Source organism: Silene latifolia, chromosome 1 (genome assembly GCF_048544455.1).
Source record: "Silene latifolia isolate original U9 population chromosome 1, ASM4854445v1, whole genome shotgun sequence".
Taxonomy (NCBI): Eukaryota; Viridiplantae; Streptophyta; class Magnoliopsida; order Caryophyllales; family Caryophyllaceae; genus Silene; species Silene latifolia.
In genome coordinates this window covers 1,104,210-1,127,593 of record NC_133526.1, presented here as the reverse complement: position 1 = coordinate 1,127,593, position 23,384 = coordinate 1,104,210, and the positions used below count along the sequence as shown (strand labels likewise).

Below are 23,384 nucleotides of genomic sequence, written 5' to 3'. Positions count from 1 at the left end.
CAAGACTAACTGATAAAACAAGTCAATACCGTTTATTTAAACAAGTTGTAGCAAGGAACCAAGGAGCGATAAAGTCATATTCAACTTCATCAAACAAGTCAGAGCGGGTTTATGGTTTTTAACATATCCATTCAAGTTAGTCCAGGTTTAACACCGTATAAATTATAAGTTTAAATAAGTCAAAAGAGCGGAAATGCAAAATTACGGATCAAATGAACGGGGCGTAAGTGGAAGACCATGTCCCCGTTCTAAGACTCTACACTTTCTTTCTCCATGTAGTCGGCGTATTCTGGTCAATCTACGAGCTCCCCACCCAGGTACTCGATTCTTATACGAGACGGTCTCACATTCGACATTATAGACATTTTTGTACACTGCTTCCGTCTTATGCATTTGTTGTTTACCTTTTTTTATTACGTGTAAGAAGTATTTTAATCGAAGGTGTTAATGAAAGGAATGGGGTGACTGGGTGAGTATATGATTACTCCTTCTTTAATTGTATTCAATTAGGTTTGCTGGGTTTCTTTTAAATGCAGCATTGTGGAATTACAACAAACAGTATATTTCTTCTATCCCGATCATTTGTTTACTTTTATATTCGTTGTGATGGGTATTTTAATCAAAGTTAAACAAATAATTATGACGGAAAGGGAAATTGTTTATTGTGGATCTGTTGAATTGCAAGTATTGATCTGGGATGATGTATTGCGTTGAATATGCATTATTTGATACTTGTTGGTAATTGGTTGGTTGTGTTATACACTTATACTACTATTGTTATGATTATTTAGCATTTGGGTTATAAAAGTTGGCATCTTTTGATAAATATAGAGTCTGAATTTGGAATGGGATTATCACTTTGATACAGAAGAGTTAGGGTTTGTGTTGTTTCAAATAGGCTGAACCGTTTAATCTAGTGGTGGAGCGAGGGGGCTACTAAGGGCCACCGCCCTCTTAACAATGAAAAATATGATATGATTTATTAGTTAACGGTTTGGTTATGGATTATAATGGAATAAATCAAAATGCCTCACTAAAGTGGTTGCGCTTCTTTCTTTTGTGAAGTAGCGGTCCTTCGATGTGGTTCTCGACGCAATTTTCATCATAGGTCATTCGGAAACAGTCTCTTTGTGTTGCTAACACAAGGGTAAGGCTACGTACATCTGACCCCTCCTTACCCTGCAATTTGCGGGAGCCATTGAGACACTAGGATAATGTTGTTGTATTTATTAGTTAACGGTTTAACATTTCTGATTAATTTTTCAAAGGTAGGCCCTATTCCATTCGACTGAAAGTCTGAAACTAACAGTGAGCTAAATTAAACTGAAATCAAGTTCAAAGGATTATTGTCGTCCTCTATTGTATTAATGATTCACCCTATAGAACTTTCAAGACTTTAGCCATGTTCTATCCTCTGCACTTTGAATCCTAGCTCCGCCACTGGTTGAGTTATCGTGATTTTTTAGTTCTACATTACCCTATGGTAGCAAGATCTTACCATGCATACACAAGTTAGCTCTTACATTAGCAAGGTCTTACCATGCATAGACAGGTTCGTGTTGAATAACATCAAATGAAACATGAGTTTTTATTAATCGAGAGTTTCGACATTGTTTTCTGCATTAATTTGTACAAATCTTTGATTATGATGTAAGGTGTCGTCTTCTTTTAGTACAACGTTGCATATTGAAGTAAAATACACGGTTTTCCAACTTATTATAGGCTTACAATAACACAGACCTCATCACCGAGAGACTGATGTATGTGAACATAAAGAGAGACATAAAACTTAAACCCAGAATTTAGAAAGGGTTTTATAACCACAAGGACCCCTTCTTGGAAATGTTTTGATGTACTCGATAAAGCTCGTCTCTCTGTAAACAGGTGCACCGTTATTGTGTTCATAGAGCTCCTTGATCGGTCCATAAATCCTAGAATGATTTTTGGTGCTTGGGAGGAAAAAGGCCCCAGATGATAACCTTGGTCCTTCGGTACTGGGCACTACTCTGTGTACTGTACTTTTGAAAACATCATTGGTAATAAGCTGCACATACAAAGCCGTAATTAGCATCATTTTAATTAGTCATTGGGCTGATGAAAATGTTGAAATGTCCCATTTGTCCTTCCAAAATATCATCTCTTTGCTTTGATTTGTTAAGTTCCATACAAAACTACATATCTATGTTTGATTTTTTGTTTAATTGTTATTCTGTATGTCGTTTTAGCAGCCTTAGACTTTGCAAAACAACGTAAAATGAAGATTACAAGGGTGTAAATTTCAGGGTAGTACCTGGAGCAAGTCACCGATGACAACTAAAATAGCATCATCCTCAAAAGTCACATCTATCCACTGATTTTCATGGTGAGCCTGAAGTCCATTAATGTTGTTTTGGACGAGAAAAGTGAGGAAGAAAGGATCGGAATGCTTGGATGTGCTCATGGTCAAGGAAGGGTCGGGACATGGCGGAGAATAGTGGCTCACCAACTTTCGAGCTTCTATGCATCCACTTGTTCTCAGGTAATCACTCCTTAGCCCCAATGCCTCAGACATCAACTCTGATAACGTCTCTTTCAGCTCAGTCGCATATGTCACATAATCTGACATTTCTTTTCTGCAATTTTGGCAGGAAAGTAAAAAATCATTTAGGTGTTTTATATACATTCTCAAGTGCTATATATTGTTGAAAGTTAAAAACAATATGTGCTGCTCCTAGCAATTTCCTGTAACATCATTTGGAGAAGTTTGCTTATGTCTGGTCTCCTATCTCGTTATAGACGAGAGTCTTTAAGATAATAGGGTAATGTTGTTGTAAGTGAAACCTTCATATTCAATGTTTGTTATTAGGCTCATACTGAATTGGGATAGTGGCCGGTTCGCAAGCCTCAGGTCTTTACGGGTTTGACTTTTGAGTAATTTCAGTTTGCTAGTTCAGGTCACTTCCGGTCAATGTTTACTAGTTTGATCAGTCAGTTGATTCTCCTATCCATAAAAGGTTTTTGTTTCAACTTTTTCATTTTGTGTCATGCTGTGCTGTTTTGGATCCAATCAGTTTGGGTCTGGTAAATCTAGTGACGGAACTAGGATTTCTAGCTAGGGATAACTTAGATGACTCAAAGTTAGTTTACTTAGATGTATAAACACAAACTTATTAATGTAATACGGAGCAATATAATACGGAGTAATATATATCACTATAAGTTACCTGCAAATACTCGGCACAAAGGCCTCAGAATCCTCAACAGGCTGATCCTCATAATGAGCCGAAAACGTGTCCTTCCATACCGGATCAAATGAGATTGGATTAATAGAGAGGTGATACCGCACCTTCTTGGTCGGATCATGGGAGTAATACTCAGTCTTCAACTCCATGGGTTGCTCATTGAACTTTTTTACACCTTCAAGCATATCATTGATGCTTTCCTTAGGCACTCCATGACCGACCACCTTAAATATTCCCCATGTTTTTGACGCGTCAAGAATTTCAGCCACAATCTGCTTCCTCCTTTTCCCTTCACCTTCAAAACCTCGAAGATCAATGACCGGAACTTTGAGGTCCCGGTTATATGTCTCTACTGATTCATCTTGCCACAACTCTGTTTGGTTTGTGAAGATTTTCGGAACTTGGGTTAAACCAGAATCCATCATATGTTTCACAGTTGCTTTCGCATTTTTGAGCTTAGTTACCTCTTCTTCTTTACTATAGTTCGAGTCATTTAGACTCATGGAGTTCATATTCAAAGTAAGGGTAGACATTTTAGCAACAACCCTAAGGGATATATTGTAGAGTAGTATTTGAAGTAGTTGCTAAGAAACTCAAAGACTAACATGCTATATATAAGATGGTCATCTGTAGTATAATACTATAATTAATCAAATTGCAATATTTTTCTTATAGTGGTTAGCACATTATTGGCTTTGATTAGGCTTAAGATTATAATATTGTTACAGTCGCAAGTAAGATAATGTATGTTTAGGTGGTTCATTGTGTGGTTTAAATATTACGGTGTAGTTGCCTAATATCGACAATATTTGTTAAATAGCCTTATCAATATATATCGGCATTCGGCATGGCCAATTGAAAAGGCTCTAGTGGTGACGACTGACGATACTTCGCGTAATGGTTAATATTCAATCTATTTTTAATATATAAGTTTTGAACATAGTATATGTTTTGAGTAGTTGGATCTTACACTACATTGCAAATTTATTGGAATATTAGTTGGTGATGTAGCTTTACTTTTTTTTCCTGGTGCAAACTAGCTTGGCATTTAGCTTAAGACGCTTTGCATATCACAAAATTTGGTATTCCCTCCATCTTCGTCATTTGTTTACCTATTCCATTTTAGGGTGTCCTTAGTCAATTGTTTACGATTCTATTTTGGGAATGCCTTTGATGGACAATTTGATCATCCACACTCAATTTTGATCCGCTTATCATCCAATAACTGGTCTCTTTCTCTTTCCTTGGTTTTTGTGCCAAAATCAAAAGGTAAACTAATGACCGGGACGAAGGGAGTATATAATTAAGCAAGTGGTATTTGCTGCTTATAATACTAGGCTTATTTTACATGCAGTGATTAACTACTCTGTGCCAAAAAAGATGGCCGGCAGATAAGCAATTAATAAAGACTAGTAGCATTATTGAGGTGTGAATTAGCATCATGCTTTTGTTCCATGCTAATTATAAGGTATTGAGCTAGCCGGAGTTCGAAAAGACGACCTCTTATGAATTTCATAGATAGGTAGCCCTTCAACGAGTAAGTAGGAGTATTTATTTCATCATTGTGGTTTGTGGATGTGATTTAACCCGTTCTATGGATTAATATCAAATGAAAATTTCGTCTTCAAACATTGAATAGTAATCAGTTTAAGAGAATAAACTTGGAACTCTTTGTATTGTCCAGTGATAAATTTTTATTTTTATTTTTTTTACTGTAAATATCTTTTTGCCGCTACCCGAGAGTGACAAGCTCGAAGTCTATTAATTATTTCTTAGTTACCACTTTAATTCTATTGGAATTAAGATTTTTTTTTTTGTGGAGTGGGGACATCTCAAGGATGTGTTTTTTGAACTCAGGTTCAGATAGACTTAAAAGATGTGTGATTTTCCTATTTTCTGCAGGTGATACTGGTTAATGATCTATGGCCTTTACTCGAAGTTACGACCAATGACAATGTCGCTATTGATTTAAGAAACAACCTGGATGGATGAAGAACTTTTGGTTAACTGGTACGTTCTGTCTAATGTATCTCTAGTATTCGTCTATCTAGCCTGGAATGGTTCACCCAGTAATTAAGAAATTGGACTGTCAGAGAGGCGTATTTTGAACCAAAACTTAATGGTAGTTGATTGGATTTGAGGCCTTAATCTACACATGGATTGCAGGTGCAACCCCAGGCCCCAACCTTAGCTTCATTATCTCATCAAAAAATTGTTAAGCTAATTGTTTACATGTTACGGAGTACGATTGTGTTTTAGTATGCCAACGTGCTATGCAATAAATGGTGGGGAAGTGGAAGGGGATTTGTGTTTCAGATTTGTTTCTTTTGTAGTCATCTGTGTGACTTGTTTTTTGAAAACTGAAAGTTAGCTATTTGTTGAACGAGGAATAAGGTATGGTTTTTATCTGCATAGGAATACCTGATTAGGGAGTTAACCTGCAAGCGTAGGTTCGTTTTAAAGTTAAGCCATTTACATCAGATGTCCTGAACATTTTCGGTCATATCCCTTCATAGACATTCAACAAACTCATGTTCACGATGAGATTTTTTTTTTCTATTACTTTTTTTGCTGGTTTATTTTCTGTATGGGAGGTGTTTTTAGGACTTCAAAATATGCTTCAACCACTCTTTTTGTGAGGAAATATCTTGAAAACGACAAGCACTCGAATTAATTTTCTCCTTTTTTAAGAGACGCGAACAACTAGGAAACTTCGTTGATGATGCAAAATTTGATTCTTACATTTTTTATAAAGGATTACATGCTTGTTTTCTGACTTTTCCATGTTCAAGTCTTTAGAATTGTCTTCCTGAGAATACTTGTCAAACAAGATGAAACATTGTAAGAAACGTCAGCCAGATTTCAAACTAGTAAACTTCATAGAAGTTGCCTGTATACTAAATTACAATATTGTTCTAATATAAAAGTTAATTAATTATACTACTAATCATGTTGGAAAACTTTTTGCAGAAGCCATGGTTGAACTTGGCCAGTTCTTGCTGCCATTTCTACTCGTCTTCCCTTCATTTCTTCTCCTATTTATCATCACAAAAAACAAGTCGTCCAGATCGACACAAAACCCTACTCCAACCCAAGGAGATCTTCCCAAATCATACCCAATTATCGGTCATTTGATCGCGGCCAACCAACAAAAGGATAAATTCCAATGGCTTACAAATCTCCTCATATCTTCCCCATCTTCCACATTCGTTCTCCACCGTCCATTCGGTTTCAAGAGCATCCAAACCGCTGATCCCATTGTCGTAGAACACATCCTTAAGACCAAGTTCCATATTTACCAAAAGGGCCTTTACCATAGGAGTGTCCTTAGGGACTTCCTAGGGGATGGGATCTTCAATGTTGAGGGTGAGGCTTGGAAATTCCAAAGGCAAGTTGCTAGCCACGAATTTACGAACAAGTCGTTGCGAAAATTTGTCGAGAATGTCGTTGATTTCGAGCTCTCTAATCGACTTGTACCGCTTCTATTAGAAGCAGCCAAGAATCGGAGAGTCCTCGATCTTCAAGACATATTACAAAGGTTTACTTTCGATAATATTTGCAAGATTTCTTTTGGGTATGATCCTGAATACTTGGATCCTTCCTTAGCAAATCAGGAATTTGCTGTAGCATATGAAGAAGCTACAATGATCAGCACAGCGAGATTTCGTTCCTTTTTTCCGATTGTTTGGAAAACTTCTAAGTTTCTTAATATTGGGTCTGAGAAAAGACTCAAAGAAGCTGTTTCTAAAGTAAGGCAATTTGCCTTGGCAATTGTCAAGGAAAAGAAAGAAACTATTTTGAAAAGCTCGGAAAATTCGGAGGATTTACTATCAAGGTTTCTCAAATCAGGACACTCGGACGAGAAGTTCGTGACTGATATCGTTATAAGCTTCCTCCTTGCCGGCCGAGATACGACATCGGCTGCATTAACATGGTTTTTTTGGCTTGTACATAAGAACAAACAAGCTGAACAGCAGATACTAGAAGAGGTATTACAAAACAGAGGAAAACAGGGGAATAAAACAGAGCATTTAAATTCCACTGCATATGAAGAAGTAAAAGACATGGTTTATACCCATGCGGCGTTATGTGAGAGCATGCGTCTATTTCCTCCGGTGCCGGTGGACATTAAGGAAGCGACCTCTGACGATGTCTTGCCAGACGGGATGCGGGTCAAAAAAGGTACGTACAATGGCTGGCGAGGGGGCTTAACATGGCCGCTATGCAATGAAAAATCTGAATTTTTTTTCGAACTTGTTAGTTATTCTATTGTATTTCTAAATCGGCTCCGTATATTTTTTGGATATACAGTATGTTTTAATATTTGACTTTAAATTCTGGCTCTGCCACTAGGTACATGGGTGACGTACCACCCTTATGCAATGGGAAGACTAGAGAAGTTGTGGGGTCCAGATTGGGCAAAGTACAGACCAGAGCGGTGGCTCCAGAAAACGGAAAATGGAGTGGAGAAGAAGTGGAGGTTTGTGCCTCGTGACCCATATTCATACCCGGTGTTTCATGGTGGGCCAAGGGTTTGTCTGGGAAAGGAGATGGCGTTTTTGCAAATGAAGAGGGTGGTTGCAGGTGTTTTGAGTAGGTTTAAGGTTGTTCCTGTGGCTGAGGAAGGGTTTGAGCCGGTTTACGTACCCTATCTTACGGCTAAGATGCATGGTGGGTTTCGGGTAAGGATCGAAGAAAGGTGTGAGTTTGAGTGACTGAAGTGTTGTTCATTTGGGAATCAGTTGGACTAAAATGTGTATCAAGAGGGTATATGAAGTTCTATAAGTTTCATGTAGAATAGTTTGCCTTTGAATTTATGTTAAAACTATTCCGTAATTTTACGTATATCCTTTCTACGTTTCGGAATAGCTATCAAAAGAAATTATAAAAACATATGTTTTGCGTAACATGTAAGACGGTTTTGTATAAAAAATCGAAAAGCTATAATTTTAACTTTGAAGTGCCTACTTCTTGAATCGGATGATCCATTATATAAATATACTTAAACTTTCAAATTATGGACGTGACACGAAAACACGACACGAAATTAACGGGTTAGGGTTGAGGCCTTATGACCCATTTATGTAAGTGGGTCGACACGAACACGACACGAGATTTAATTGGGTCGGGTTTGGGTTGGAGGGATTGTGACCCGTTTACATGCGACACGAACCCGAACCCGATACGACCCGATCTGTTTGCCAGGTCTAGTTCAAATCCATCAATTACCCTGCCAGTTGCCCATATTTAAGTGTGCTAGCCCAGCATCTAGGTTATATTTATTTGTGTTTTATTGACATCCCCATGGTAAATTTCTTGATCAAAGTCACAAAAATTGGTATATTCGTTAACTTGTTTAGTTGGTAAAATTATTAGAGGAGATAAAAGGTAAATGTTCTAGGACATATAACATAAAAATTAAAAAAGAATTGAGAACTAAGGCGGATAATATATTTGACAACAGATTGTAGATTGAGTTTTTACGCATTTGTGAAATAGAGTGAACGAGACGAGACACCTCTTGCGATCGAGTTCAACTCGAGAACTTATTAACTTGTCATGCTAGCTGTGTTAATGTTGCTTGGCTCGATTGAGAACTTAACCTGTCAAGCCGAGTTAATATTGACTACTCGGTGTCCATTAAAACCTTTGCTATTATAGATTAGATGTTATTAAAACCTTTTAGGGATTTAGGTAGTCCTCTTAAGATGTTTAAATTAATGTTCGAAATTAGACAGTATAAAATTTTGAAATTATTTTTAGATTTTTATGTATATAGGTTTCTTAAATACAATTTTCTATGTTCCAGTCACCTGTTTATCTTTATTTTTAGCACAAATAAAAAGAATTCAAGAAAAGAAGAACAATTGACCAATTATTAGGTGACAAGTTGATCAAATGGGGTGTGTAATATCAAGTAAGCTCATCAGGTAAGCTCATCAGCCCAAATGATGGATCCCCGAATAATCACACAGTACTGCTCACAGCAAGGAGATCTGGAGCATACACATATGAGTAGCCAGATGCTTGCTGTTCACTTCTGGCGTGTAACCAAGACTAACTAAACCCATTAAAGTGGAACTCTAACCATGCCGGTGGACTCACCCTCGACTGCCGAACCAAAAGAGGCCAACGCAAACCACCAACAACACTGGAAAACACGGTTAAAGAAGCAAACCAATTAAACAACATCGTACACGAAAAAACAGCTGATCTCGCCACACCTATAATTTCAGAACCCTTGACAGTTGACACGGCGAGGATCAGGTCTATCCAATTCTGAAAAGAGCAATCTATAATAGCGTATATGGGCTCACGAAACACTTAAGGAGTACCAATAAACCCGTCACTAAGACGGCTACCAAACTATCAAAACTCAACAAAGGGCCAATGATACGACAATATTTTACTTGTTTTTATCCCATATTTCGTCTCTTATTTAGTCTAATTCATTACCCGACTTGCAATTATTCACTCATTTTGGAATAAAATATAATATTTATTGATGTTATGTTAAGTTGCGTCGATCTATATTATATGTCGGGATTTAGTACTGCTTTCATTACATTATTTTATAGCCACCGACCGGATTAGCAACCGAATAAACTAAGCGAATCAAGAACCAACAAAATCAAATATGAACCATGAAAAGATGAAATCAAGGTCAACCTTTAATCTCAAGACCAATCACCAACAAATAATACTCCGTACATGGATAGTTGCATTTGGGCTGTGACATGTCACTGATGTCAGGTGAAGCTCCTTTGTCCGTTGTGCATTTCAGCAATTAATTGGGCCGGCTTTGTTTATTCAAGATGGCAGACAACAAAACCCAACCTCTATTCATTCTTTAAGGGGAAGGCAAGTGGGCGAAAAAGGGTAGCAGATGAACGAAAACAGGCAGAGATGCAGTAGTAGGAGTAGGATTAGTTTAGATCTAATATTTCAAAAAATAAAAATTCTCAATTTCAGCACGATGAATTAATGTTTCCTCCTTGACAAGCCTCTTTGCTTCTCCAGGGCCTGACACACAAATAGAAGTGATTATGAGCATAGTAAGTTCCTCTTTAATTTTTTAAAAAGCTCATAACAGCATAAACATGTTTATAGTCGTTCCCGCCCTTTAAAATATGTAAAATAGCCAAAGAAGAAATCTTCAATTAAATGAGATAACCTGCAAAGTGCGTTGTGATGTTGTGTTAGTCTTGCGTAGTAACAATGTGTTAGTCTTGCGTTGTGATGTCCTAAAAAACAACATTTTCATCCTAAAGGATGTCGTGTTAGTCTGGAACCTGGGTTACGCAAAAAATCGGGAAAAAAAAATTCAATTGCCTTCGGGGATGAGACCCTCATCAATCACATAATCACAGCATTGATGACCTTCTGAACAGCCAGAAAGTAGTGCTGCTATATCGGTTACACTAACTGCATTGATCTGTGACCTGTCAAAATTCGACCCGACTCGAAAACCCGACCTGCCCGACCCGTTTTTTTGGGTTACATACCCGGTTTTTTCGACCCGCGGCTCGTTTGATCCGTACCCGAAATGACCCGTTATTTTAGGATCGAGACCCGACCCGTTGGGTCAAGGGTAAATCATGAATTTTAGTAAAAATATTAATATTTGAAAATATAGTTAAAAAATTATTTTTTATTACTTAAAATTAAAAATTCAACCAAAAAGTCAATTTTATATAACTTTTATAATATTTAATAATAAAATAATTATTAAAAAACTTTATTTTAATAATTATATCAATATAATTATTGTATATGATGAATATGATTAAAATAATAATTTTAAATATATTTTACTTTTTAAAAAATAATTTTGTAAATTAAAAAAATCGTTTTAAAAAGACGTTAAAAATTATTTCTTGACCCGTATTCTGACCCTGACCCGACCCATGGCCCGTATTCTGACCCGACCCAGGACCCGACCCGTTTGAGAGGTCTATACAATGGTAATGGAAATTCCATTTTTTTCCGAACTAAGAAACAATTAAAAGAAGATGCGTTTACTATTGCAGCTAAAACACACACAAAGGTAAAGCAGTAGGAGTTTGCCGTTAGACGAACACACAAAACACCGCCATAACTCGAACACTTTCCAAAATCCAAACTACAAATCCCTAATTTCCTAATTTCTCAATCTCATCTCCAAGTTATAAAATCAGCTTTAACATTTCTCTGCAATTCAATCATTCCCTCTAAATTTACTCTCTTCTTCATCTCTGTCTTCGTAAGCCTACTTTTTCTGTGTTAGTCTCAATCATGAACAAGAGAAACAAAGCTGATACTTGTTCGTTTCAATATGTTGAAAATCTTAATTTTAAAAAGCACAAAACAAGTTTTGAGATGAATTTCAAACCGTCATACAATGATCTTTTTCCAATGAAAGTGCACCCAAGTATTTGGCCCTGCTTGTACTTAAAAGTCTCAAACTAAAAGCCTTTAGGTCCCACAATATGAATCCACATTCAACTAAAACGAATAAGACAATAACCATCACTAAATGTCTAAAATCCAAGTTCTTTTACTTTCCGAAATCAACTTTCAACAAATTACACTTCAAAATGCGATACAACTGAGGTTGCGTCTCTATAATTCGTCATGTGATCCACAAGATAATCACAATATTTGTAGCTTCTGTAGCGCTGGGGTTCTGCTCCTGGGCGGCCAATGGCAGCAGGTTTCACGTCGGTGTCATTACTTGGGGCTATGGCATAAGAGATTGATGTACGTCCCCTTTCAGCGTTCACAAGCACTCTATGAACGGGTGCTTTGAGCACATTGTTACTCACAACCTGCATTTGACTTCCTAGTGTCACAATCAATGCATTTTGTTGAGCCTTTACGCTCTGCCATTGACTGTGTTGGTTGTATTACATATTTACATTGCTTTGTTAAATTTATCGTCACTGTCGTATCTCCTTCCCTCAGTAAGAACACAGACTGGCATTCCTTGGCAGTCTTAGGGTACAACTGTGATTGTTAGTGAACTTGTTATGACGAGAGCAGAACTTGATGATTAGGCTACATTTTCTTCTGTGTTCTTTTCCGCTATGATTTATTTCTTCTGGTCTGTTATCTGTAAGACTGTAACTATCAAGTTTCAGTGAGAATGTTGACTTTTGTTGAGGTGAAAGAGGAACAAACTGTCACTACATTAAAGCCTAGGCAATTTAGGTAATCGGTTGTTGGCGTAAATGGCGTTCATGAGGATGTTATCATATATCTATAAATTGTAGAATTGTCGATTTTTACTAGAATGCTTGGAGTGCCTAACAGTTCCACAGGAGTAATACTTCTTACCGTGTGGTCAGTGTTTGTATTTTCTCATTGGTTTTTTGTACAACTGTGGAACAAGTAGAAGGCAACTCGTACCTTCCTAAGTTTCACAATGTCAGTTGCATTCATTTGTCCAAGTTGACGTTGCTGCCTGTTAACTCACCAAGAAGAGAATACAACTCGATCATTATCGCTCAAAGTATGAAATCTGCTGATGAAGGTTCACTTCAGTTTTGGAAGAAGCAAGGAGTGAGGGAAGCTCTGTATTTGGCTTTATTTGTTTTCTCTTAACGATTTTCCTCTTCCGCGTGTGCAGGTTTTGTCCTTTAGCTGTCAAGATTTAGGCTTCACAAAGTTCTCGGTTGATATCCAAGTGATAAAGGAAGAAATATTTTACGGAGTTTGTTTTTCTGTCGTTGTGGAAGTTTCCATCCAAAGCATTGAAGCCATGCATTTTCAGGTAATCAGTTAATTTCCTTCCTGAGAGATTTTATTTATTTTTCATTAACAGCGAAGCCAAATACTCTGTAATATTTGACCCTGGAATATGATGGAATACATCCAGAGCTTTGTTGCATTCAGCGAAAATTCTGCAGGAAAACTCTGAAGCCTTTAGAGGGAGTATTGAGACTCGAGGATGATGTTTTTGGTTTTTTTGTTCTCTGCAGCAAATGAAATCAACTAGTTACAGTTTTTGATTTCATCCCCTCAAGTCTTCATAACCTAGTTTTCCGTCAATGCTATTTGAATCTGTGAGCAGACAGACATCCATTATTACATATTAACACCAAATTCACCATTTAACTAAATTAGCCGTATGCCACTATGCCTCTTTATAGCCATCCGTGAAGCGTTTCAGCTTCCAATGCTTCATTATTTGTTCAGTTTACTACAGGTTCTGTATGTCCTGCCCTGCCATAGCTGTGCAACTATTATGTCCAGAGTTCCTTTCAGTTTTTAAGTGAACGTGTGTATAGCAAGCAGGTTATGTTCTATGAGATCTTTAGTTTGAATGCTTATGTGGGACTGTACACTGAACTGAAAAGACAATTCTGTAAAAACTTCGGCACAATTTTTTTTTTTTTTTTTTCATCCCCTGAAAGTCTTTAGTTTGAATGCTTATGTTGCAGCTGTCAAGTCTCAATCTCAGCAGGTTAACCTCCTCGCAATGCTGGAGTCTTCAAAGCCTTTAGGTCCCACAATATGAATCCACATTCAACTAAAACGAATAAGACAATAACCATCACTAAATGTCTAAAATCCAAGTTCATTTACTTTCCGAAATCAACTTTCAACAAATTACACTTCAAAATGCGATACAACTGGGGTTGCGTCTCTATAATTCATCATGTGATTCTCAAGATAATCAACATATTTGTAGCTTCTGTAGCGCGCGGGTTCTGCTCCTGGGCGGCCAATGGCAGCAGGTTTCACGTCGGTTTCATTACTTGGGGCTATGGCATAACAGATTGATGTACGTCCCCTTTCAGCGTTCACAAGCACTCTATGAACGGGTGCTTTGAGCACATTGTTACTCACAACCTGCATTTGACTTCCTAGTGTCACAATCAATGCATTTGGTTGAGCCTTTACGCTCTGCCATTGATTGTTTTTAAACACTTGTATCCCGTGACCACTTTCAAATGTGATCGTTAGCAGATCGGGATTTATATGCTGAGGCATTCCGCAAGTTAATGCAGGTTGTGGACAGCGCGGATAAGAGTTTATGTTTAGCCTTCTCACCGACGTGAGTCCTTGCTCATCAAAATAGCTTTCGCCAAGCTCAAGACGTTCACTGATGAAACTTATTAATTTTTCAGCAAGTGGTCTGACTTTTGAAGCATAGTATCCAACAGAAGAGCTACATATGGAAAACAATTGGTGTATATTAGTTAAATTTTCTCGTAAAATTTGCTGAGAAATAATTAGTGTATAATAGCTTTCGCCAAGCTCACAGGGAAAATATTTTTGTTTGTGGTCTTAGGCTCATAGCCGGTCGGCCTATGGGCATCTAATTTGTCATCTATTATCCATATTACTATACTTTTATGACCAAGCCCACTTAAATAAGTTAAGTAAGACTCGTTTAAATTATCTCGAATTCTCACTTCTATCCGTCTAAAGTCGTTGACGGGTCAAATACTCCCTCCCATTCACAATAAACCTCCCATTTTATTTTGGCACAAAAATTAAGGAAACACACTACCCCACCATATAATTAAATTTGGACCACACAAATACACTACCCCACCATACAATTAAATTTGGACCACACAAACACTTACCAAAAAAGGAAATAGGGAGGTTATTGTGAATAACCGAAAAAGGAAATAGGGAGGTTTATTCTGAATGGGAGGGAGTATTACACTAATTTTATAATAAGACAAATAATAAGTTGGATGTTACCACCTTGTCTTATTATGTAAAGTGGTGATATTTGATCTGTCTACACTTTATACCCGTCTAAAGTGAAAGTAATTGTTAAATTATTAACAAAACTTACTTGAATTGGGATGCAGGATCAAGGATATTTACGATATGTGAGGTTTGTGAGGGCAAGTAGAAGAACAAAGTGTCCCTCCAATATTTTGCTGTAGGATGAATTCCTGAAAAATGGACATAACTGCTGGAATAACTGCCGGAACAGTCACTTTTCAAAGCTACAGCCTTGCTCTTGAGTTCATTAATGGGTAATTCAAAAAAGTCTGTTGCACCCTGCATGGCCCTTTCCATCACACTTGGGGTGATTCCATGATTGGTGACCTTGTAATTACGTAAAACTAAGTGTTAAATTATCAAGAACAACATTATGTGCTTAAAAGATTATATAAACAATCACTCATATCCAGTAAAAATGACCGTGATTAGTAAATGGATCGAAATTAATTTGTTATTAACTAGTTCAAATTTTGAAGATAAGATAAGAGAAGGGAAATGAGAATATTTGAGCATACTTGAAATATGCCATCAGATATGGCTGCTTGATAGACGGAGTCGAGGACTATTGATTGCTGAGGATTCGAACTCCGCCTCAAACACGTCAGGTCAGCTACTCGTAAATCGTGGATAGGTTCCTCATATAAAGGCATAGGTAATTCACGGTCGAGCAATTTATAATCTAATGGGAATTGGTTACCTTCACTCAGGAATTGCGCTAATAGTTTCATTTTTTTTGTTTTTGTTTTTTTGATTTCCTGCAACTTAGGAAGAAAGAAAGTAGGTGATCGAAGAAGATTAGTAAGATATTTTAGGGAGGGATGCAGTGGATGTTGGAGATGGAGGGAGGGATGCATGCAGTGTATTTATACACACATTTTGAATAAAGCATCTAACTACAATCCCCCGCATGATCACCTACCTATTTCCACGTGATCCTCATCTAACAATCTAACAATCAATCACCTATCTACTACATTGACTGTGTTGAGGTAGCAATCTTTGAGGTAGATGAACAGGATGAATGTTAAAAGCTCATTGACAGTAACATTGGAGTAATCTTTCAGGCTACTACTACATTGACTGTGTTGGTTGTATTACATATTTACATTGCTTTGTTAAATTTATCGTCACTGTCGTATCTCCTTCCCTCAGTAAGAACACAGACTGTTCAATCCTCCAATCCACTATTAGTTCCACAAGTTGTGGTTTTTGATAACCGAAAGTTGTTCTCTGAGAAATTATCCGGTTTCTTGCTGTTTTCGCTTAGGAATACTTGTTTGTTATAGATCAAGTAGAATTTTGCAGGGTTCACTGTATTTTTTTCATTCAGAATTTCCTCATCGGCGTGTTTATGTCTCTAGTCTGGAACACATTGAAGATACCTCTTATACTGCTAAACTTCAGGTTATTTGCTGTTGTTTTATGTGAGACAGATAGATACTGTATTGTTAGTGAACTTGTTATGACGAGAGCAGAACTTGATGATTAGGCTACATTTTCTTCTGTGTTCTTTTCCGCTATGATTTATTTCTTCTGGTCTGTTATCTGTAAGACTGTAACTATCAAGTTTCAGTGAGAATGTTGACTTTTGTTGAGGTGAAAGAGGAACAAACTGTCACTACATTAAAGCCTAGGCAATTTAGGTAATCGGTTGTTGGCGTAAATGGCGTTCATGAGGATGTTATCATATATCTATAAATTTAAGAATTGTCGATTTTTACTAGAATGCTTGGAGTGCCTAACAGTTCCACAGGAGTAATACTTCTTATCGCAATGCTAGAGTCTTCAAAACCTGCAGATCCTTACAAGGTTCCATTTTTTAAGGCCGAGTTACAGAAAAGAGACTCAAGCTAGTGACAACTTTCAGCTTGCACTGACTTGAAAAACCACTCTCATAGCCGTTGCAGGCGGTAAGTGTCCTGTTATCATTTTGGTCCTTCAAATCAGTTGACTGTATACTTCTGTTCATATTCCTGCTGAAATTCAATCTTGAGACAGTTTTTCCATATAGTGCCATCTTGCGATCTTGGCATGCCGCTGTTACCCTTCTTCATTTAAGTCTCTTACCATTTCCGAACGCATGGAACTTTTCCGAGTTAACATGCAGGATTTTAATTCCGTTCTTCGACCCTATGTTTAACAGTAGAACAATGACGTAATCTAATGTTTGTTATTGTTCGGCAGTATTTGCCGCAGCTAGTTTATTAATTACTTTCTCCTTCTCAATTATTTGTTTATCTTTGAATAAAATACCCCTCAGAATAAAAAAAAAAAGTAAACAAATGATTAGTACGGAGAGAGTACAAAGAAATGACCAATAATTGCATGATTTATCAGTTTGATTTCACTGTCCTCACATTCGCCGCCCTTGTAAATAATCATATGCCTAATTGCAGATCCGTCACAGAATCCTAAGCCATGCTAAATCCTTGACGCGGTGATTATCAAGAGTTTGAGCTTCATGATAGTATTCGTTGTAACTTGTTTCGGACAAGAATCCCTTCTAGATTAGACAGTTGGGTTGTCTGTCTTATTGGGTTTAGGTTGTATAACCTCGTGGACTTGTGGTTCAATAAAAGCCGACTTTCGATTTGAGAGAACCAACATATTTTTGCAGAAAACTAGTTCATTTTATTTGTCTCGAGACAAACAAGTAGACAAAAGATGATCTTTTCCATAAAAAAAAACTCGAGCCTTCTTTCACGGAGTAGATTGAGAAAAAAAAACAAAATTCTTGGTTATTTCGGAATTCTACTTCCAAAAATTCAGAAACATGGAGTAATACATCAGAACTTAACCGAGACTACAGTGGATTCTAAATTTCTACCATCAATGTCAATGTCGGTGCTCATGACACTCTTGATTCCTGGAGATCGAGTTATAGTCAAAGTGAAATCTCAGGATGGAATTGCTTTTCCGCGAGTTCCTTAAGCTTAGTGATGACCTTTTTAGCGACATTGGTATATCCTATGGCACTAGCTGACTCCGGTGATGAAATAACTATTGGGATGCCTTCATCACAGCAACTCCTATTCTGCATTTCAATTGGTATCTGCAAAGTAAGACGTAATTGAACGAGTTAAATGGTGATACAACACACAATGTTCAATCTAGCTTCATCAGAACCCGGGAGAGTTAATAATTGTTCTAAAATCATGATAATATTCAAATGCTCCGTAAGAGCTAGAGGACGGATTTTTAAATGACAAGCAGCAGAATTCAGTTGCCCTCCCAGTTTATGTTACTCGGCCTCGGCCACTCGAGAAATAAATAATACGAAGGGTCTCTTCCTCTACTACTTGAAAGTCATTTCGAACTGGGGTACGGCTCCAAAAGTGAAAAGGCAAAGAAACATAGCTGTCACTCAGTATGCAGGAAAAAAGTTTAAGAGCCAGAATACCAGAACTAAGCAGTTACTATCTCCTTCGAAATAATAAACACCTTGAAGAAGATAAATACTATTAAAAACTTACATCACCGAGATAATCAAGGGACAGCTCTTCTGCAGTTCTTCTTGCTCCTCCTTCCCCGAAAATATACGAAGGCTTGTCACAATGTGGACATTTAAAGCAGCTCATGTTTTCTATGATTCCTACAATCTGTGGAACAAAGAACAGATAAAAAAGGATGTACTAAACATGCATAATCGGGTAAGGTAACTACAAGAGTAATCTTCTCAGAGCATATCAACAGTTTATCATGAGCGGGCAGTCCAAGAAGCTAAGTTTTTTCATGCATGAAATTCAAGGTCCCCTTATGTTTAGCGTTTCAGCATCTCTAGTATAATCACATTCACATTCCGTATTTCTCTCTTATAATCAATACGGAGTATAAAGGTATCTGAATAACAAATTTCTATAAATTATGTTAACAGGAAAGTATCCTGAGCGGGTGGCTGTAAGGAAAGTTTTTGAGTGCCTCTACTGAAATCATATTCCTCACTTGAAATGGATATGAATATGTTGCTTGAAGAAATTGAACAAATTTATAAGAAATTAATCATACCGGGACATTGACTTTAGAGAACATGAGAGCCCCTCTTCGAGCATCTAGTAATGCAATATCTTGTGGAGTAGAAACAATTATAGCACCTTCCAATATAAATTTCAAATATTAAGTTTATTCTCGTAGACAAAAGACAACAAATAACACTGCATAGAAATCGGACACACTCTACCCGTCTACCGGCAGACTGGCAGTACCGATCTTGGAGAAAATTAGTGGGTCTGAGATTTGAACCATCGATCTATGTTCAAACAAATTACACCTAACCACAGGTCAACACGGGCAAGTGATGGTTAATGTGGTAAACAATTTTTTTCATTTTTAAGATATCAGGGACCGATTCCCTGCCCAATAGAAATAAGATCTGTCTCTATATGGTAAAACAATTAGGAAGAGACCATGTCCACTTAAACAATAGTTACATTTGTATAGTACAACAACAACAACAAGAGCCTTCATCCCAAAATGATTTGGGGTCGGCTGACATGAATCATCCTTTAGAACCGTCCATGGATGATCGCACACCTCAAAATGCGAACATTTGTATAGTAATTGAGAGAAAAGGCTTAAAGCTCTCTCGCTTCACCGCAATGAATCATTTAATACATCTTTCAATACCTTAATGATATCTCAGATTGATCAAAATACTACCAGATAGATGATAGTATGGAACTTCGAGCATTAATCAAACAAAACTTAAAAGGGCGAGACGTGAAGGACTAGGAGCATTAAGGAAATTAGGTGCCAGTTTGTTCGCTGAAGGGTCCATGTAGAAATAATTAAATAAATGTACCTTACAAGTTAATAATAGATCTCAAAGACTTAGTAGCAATCCTAAATGATGTGAGATAACAAATGTACCTGATAACTGCAGCCGCTGAGAAATAGTCAACTGAGCATCACCGGTTCCAGGTGGCATGTCCACTACAAGAATATCCAGCTTCCCCCACTCGACTCCTTTTGCCATTTTCTCAAGAGCACTCATTACCTGAAAAACTAGAGTTAAACCGAGATGAAAACTGGTGTGTCATGAATTCATGATTATATGCAATGCAAATTTACTCAACTCTCCAACCAAAAGTATTTAACTAGATTTACCATGGGGCCTCTCCAGACGATAGGTTGATCCTTCTCGACAAGCAATCCCATTGACATGCACTTGATTCCATAATTTTCCTTGGGGATCATCTTCATGTCTACACGAGTCAAGAAAAATCGGCCTATCTTAGGTATAAATCCAAATGGGAAGTAAAAAGGATGGAGAGCATATGCTTTCACTCAGTTAAGTGTCGACCGGAAAGTCTAAAAAGGAGTTTTAACAATACACTAGCGTCGCATTAAAAAAAATCACACCCGAAAAGAATTTTCCTTTTCAGGAGCGGGGTTTTCTCAGTAAAAAAAATCCAAATTCAAATGAAATTTTCTGGAACGTATCAAAGACATTGTACAATATAAGGATCAATATATACAATAATACAACTACCAATAGCACTAGTCTATTCCTTTTTATTTCTGAAAATCAAATTTCCATTGTATATAAGAAAATTGAGTATCACCATACCTTCATTTACATCTGGCTTTCCACTAATTTTCATCATTGTCGGGATGGAAGGTCCATATACATCAGCATCAAGTAAACCAATAGCAAGTTGATACCTACTGGCAAGGGCAGCAGCCAAATTAACTGCAGATACAAAGATTCCGTAAACATACATTAGTGAGACGGCATGAAAGTTCAAGAATCTGGTTGCTTTGTACTCCATAATCACATACATTTATACATCAAAAGTGGTTGTTTTTCAACAATACAACCTCTTAGTAGTGCCTTCACACATCACATAATTCAGAAAATGTCAACACAGAAGAATTTGAAATCTACTTGCTTGATTTCATAACACTAATGGACCTCAGAAACACAAAAGAAAGGCCCAAAACATTGACATATGTCGACAAAAAACTATAACACGCCACTACTGAGTATACATACACCCACAAGGATTCTTAGTGAATACATATCACGATCGAAAATCTCCACAACTAAAAAATCTCATCAAGCATTCAAAATGTTCGCGAAAGAGTAATACAAATTAACCAATGACATGCCTAGTTAGTAGTTACCCCATCACCACTCGATACTTCATCATTCTAGTAACCAAGTTGAAACACTCAAAATGAGCAACTATGCATCCACATTCAACAAAGAAAAAATTAAGCCCTATTATAAAAATATGTCCACCCAAATTCTATAATCCATACCATCCGAGCATCAATATTCATTATTATGAACAACACCGACTGCATTTTAAAATTACTTTCTAATCAATAATCATGTACAAAATGAGCAAAATTCGCTAAACTGAGCATGTGTATACAACAATAACATTACCCGAGTGCCCCAAATCTCAATGCCTCTCGCAAATTGAGCCTGTTCATATATCTCCAATAATACATACAGGTCTTTAAGCCAATATAGGCATGTCCATTCAAATTCTATACCATATGAGCTAATTAATCATTAGCACTATTAGCAACAAAGATTGAATCTTTATCCAACATTTCAATCAATCATCATATAAAACATGAACAAAATGAGCACAATTCACTAAATTAATCCTTGATCAAACCCCCCCAAAAAAAAAAACTTGACAAAAAAAGAAAGGAATATCAGCCTCTTTGTGCTGCTAACACAAGGGCAAGGCCGCCTACATCCGACACCCCCACAATTAGCGGGAACCATTGAGGCATTCGGGTAATGTGGTTGTTGTTATTGTCGAAAAGTCGAAGAAAAAGAAAGGAAATACCAGCAGTAGTGGACTTGCCAACACCTCCTTTACCAGAAGCAACAGCAATAATATCCTTAACCCCAGGAATTTGTAACCCTTTACTTTTCCCAGCTAATGCAGAAAATCCTCTCATACCCATTAAATATTTCTGTAACAACATTCAATTTAGAACAAATCAACAAATAGTACTAATTATTCGTTCCGTCTCAATCATTTATTTACTTTTTATATCCCATTAAATAGTTCTGCAAGAACATTCAATTTAGAACAAATCAACAAATAGTACTAATTACTTGCTCCTCCGTCTCAATCATTTATTTACCTTTTTATGTTCTCTATGAGACTACGAGGGTATTTAAATCAAAGGTAAACAAATCATCGGGACGGAGGGAATATAAAAGAAAGCTACCAATTTGTTTCAAAAGTTGAGTAACAAGAAACCAGAAAAATTAACTTACCAAATTGTTTAAAGCATTGAACTTTAACATACCCTTCATGAAATTTTTATGAATTTGGAAAAATCAGATGAAATAGTGTTGAGGATGGTGGTGAATTGGTGATCAGTAGTGATGAATGATGATGGTGGTCAGAAATGGAGTCAAATATGACAGCATTTGGGCTTCTTGTATTAGTAGTCGTTTGGACCATTCTATAAGTTCGGTTTATTATGTCCGGATTCGGGTTCGGGTTCGGGTTTGGGGTTGGATTTAAACTTACTTTTGGTCAAAGTTGTTCAAAATTGTTTGACTTTAGGTCGGTTGGGTTCAAAATTGTTTGGATTCGTGTTTTAACATAAGTTCTGATTTAGGTTATATCGCATCAAATTTATTTGGATATGGGTTTATTTTGGGCATGATTTCTGATTTGGGTCAAACGGCAACTTTGTTTGGATTTTGGTGTATTTTTTGGTCATAAGTTATGATTTGGGTTAAATTGGATCAAAACTGTTTGAATTTAGTTCGAGTATGAGCACCAGTTCTGATTTGGGTCAAATTGGAAAAAAATTTGTTTAGATCTGGGTTGGTTGGGTTCGGGTATAAGTTTTACTAACTTGTAAGTGAGCAAAATTAGTAAAATTGTTTGGATTTAGGTTGGTCAAAGTTCAAGCATATGTAGAGGGGTTGGGCACGACCGAGAGATGGTGTTGTTAAGATTAACGTGGATGCGGGTGTGGTGGAGGGGGTAGGAACGGGTTTGGGTCTTATTTGTCGTAATGCCTCAGGTAGTATTGAATGGTGCGTCACAATCCAGAAGGAGGTTGAGATGGCTCCGGAGCTAGCTGAAGCATGGGCAGTTTTGGAAGGGCTTAAGGAAGCGAGGAGATCGGGATACACGAAAGTAGAGGTCGAGAGTGATTGTCGAGTTGTGATTGCGGTCTTGAAGGCTAGGAGATGCGGTAGAAGCGAGCTTGCTCTCATCTATGATGACATTTTTTCTTTATGTAATTTTTTTGATGTTTTTTCTTTTTCTTTTGTTAGTCGAAACTATAATACGGTTGCACACGGCTTGGTTCATGCTGTGCCGTGGACTGTAGGTAGGCGTAGTTGGGTTTCTGATTTTCCGAACTGGATTTTGTGTAAGGCGAATGAGGATTTAATTAATATGAATTAACCCCAATGGGTTTTCAAAAAAAAAAAAAAAAAAG

At 37.1% G+C, this 23,384-nt stretch overlaps 4 protein-coding genes across 5 annotated transcripts; 1 reads left to right on the top strand and 3 right to left on the bottom strand.

Annotated features, from left to right (window-relative positions):
- Window positions 1-1,565: 1,565 nt before the first annotated feature.
- On the bottom strand, window positions 1,566-3,970 carry LOC141591852 (1-aminocyclopropane-1-carboxylate oxidase homolog 11-like). The gene is made up of 3 exons (XM_074412341.1): window positions 3,204-3,970; window positions 2,291-2,612; window positions 1,566-2,044 (listed from the first exon to the last, which is right to left on the bottom strand). Exons 1-3 carry the CDS (start codon window positions 3,752-3,754, stop codon window positions 1,790-1,792), a joined length of 1,128 nt encoding a protein of 375 aa, XP_074268442.1. The 5' UTR covers window positions 3,755-3,970; the 3' UTR covers window positions 1,566-1,789.
- On the top strand, window positions 2,417-8,188 carry LOC141591815 (cytochrome P450 94A2-like). 2 transcript variants are annotated; one of them, XM_074412300.1, is made up of 4 exons: window positions 2,417-2,518; window positions 5,124-5,231; window positions 6,192-7,403; window positions 7,575-8,188. In XM_074412300.1, the coding sequence occupies exons 2-4, from the start codon at window positions 5,210-5,212 to the stop codon at window positions 7,934-7,936; spliced, it is 1,596 nt and encodes a 531-aa protein (XP_074268401.1). In that variant the 5' UTR covers window positions 2,417-2,518; window positions 5,124-5,209; the 3' UTR covers window positions 7,937-8,188. The 2 variants fall into 2 exon arrangements, with proteins under 2 accessions (XP_074268401.1, XP_074268409.1); XM_074412308.1 differs by lacking the exon at window positions 2,417-2,518 and adding an exon at window positions 4,564-4,689.
- Window positions 8,189-13,763: 5,575 nt separating this feature from the next.
- Window positions 13,764-15,787, bottom strand: LOC141591843 (flavanone 3-dioxygenase 2-like). Its single transcript, XM_074412330.1, has 3 exons — window positions 15,467-15,787; window positions 15,016-15,275; window positions 13,764-14,373 (listed from the first exon to the last, which is right to left on the bottom strand). The coding sequence occupies exons 1-3, from the start codon at window positions 15,677-15,679 to the stop codon at window positions 13,812-13,814; spliced, it is 1,035 nt and encodes a 344-aa protein (XP_074268431.1). The 5' UTR covers window positions 15,680-15,787; the 3' UTR covers window positions 13,764-13,811.
- Window positions 15,788-17,605: 1,818 nt separating this feature from the next.
- On the bottom strand, window positions 17,606-22,572 carry LOC141591870 (iron-sulfur protein required for NADH dehydrogenase, mitochondrial-like). Its single transcript, XM_074412362.1, has 8 exons — window positions 22,198-22,572; window positions 21,758-21,887; window positions 20,518-20,640; window positions 20,055-20,152; window positions 19,818-19,944; window positions 18,957-19,042; window positions 18,425-18,550; window positions 17,606-18,003 (listed from the first exon to the last, which is right to left on the bottom strand). Exons 1-8 carry the CDS (start codon window positions 22,234-22,236, stop codon window positions 17,836-17,838), a joined length of 897 nt encoding a protein of 298 aa, XP_074268463.1. The 5' UTR covers window positions 22,237-22,572; the 3' UTR covers window positions 17,606-17,835.
- Window positions 22,573-23,384: the final 812 nt, after the last annotated feature.

Excerpts from the sequence above, each read along its gene's own strand:
- LOC141591815 (XM_074412300.1), top strand. The coding sequence starts at position 5,210 with ATGAAGAACTTTTGGTTAACTG. Across the intron at positions 5,232-6,191 it reads GAAGAACTTTTGGTTAACTG|AAGCCATGGTTGAACTTGGC; the intron begins GTACGTTCTGTC and ends AACTTTTTGCAG. Across the intron at positions 7,404-7,574 it reads CGGGATGCGGGTCAAAAAAG|GTACATGGGTGACGTACCAC; the intron begins GTACGTACAATG and ends CTCTGCCACTAG.
- LOC141591870 (XM_074412362.1), bottom strand. The coding sequence starts at position 22,236 with ATGAAGGGTATGTTAAAGTTCAATGCTTTAAACAATTTG. Across the intron at positions 19,945-20,054 it reads TCGTCTGGAGAGGCCCCATG|GTAATGAGTGCTCTTGAGAA; the intron begins GTAAATCTAGTT and ends CTAGTTTTTCAG. Across the intron at positions 18,551-18,956 it reads TCTCTAAAGTCAATGTCCCG|ATTGTAGGAATCATAGAAAA; the intron begins GTATGATTAATT and ends TTTGTTCCACAG.
- LOC141591852 (XM_074412341.1), bottom strand. The coding sequence starts at position 3,754 with ATGTCTACCCTTACTTTGAATATGAACTCCATGAGTCTAAATGACTCG. Across the intron at positions 2,613-3,203 it reads TTTGTGCCGAGTATTTGCAG|AAAAGAAATGTCAGATTATG; the intron begins GTAACTTATAGT and ends CCAAAATTGCAG. Across the intron at positions 2,045-2,290 it reads TCATCGGTGACTTGCTCCAG|CTTATTACCAATGATGTTTT; the intron begins GTACTACCCTGA and ends TTGTATGTGCAG.
- LOC141591843 (XM_074412330.1), bottom strand. The coding sequence starts at position 15,679 with ATGAAACTATTAGCGCAATTCCTGAGTGAAGGTAACCAATTCCCATTA. Across the intron at positions 15,276-15,466 it reads TATCTGATGGCATATTTCAA|GTCACCAATCATGGAATCAC; the intron begins GTATGCTCAAAT and ends CGTAATTACAAG. Across the intron at positions 14,374-15,015 it reads GATCCTGCATCCCAATTCAA|CTCTTCTGTTGGATACTATG; the intron begins GTAAGTTTTGTT and ends TTCCATATGTAG.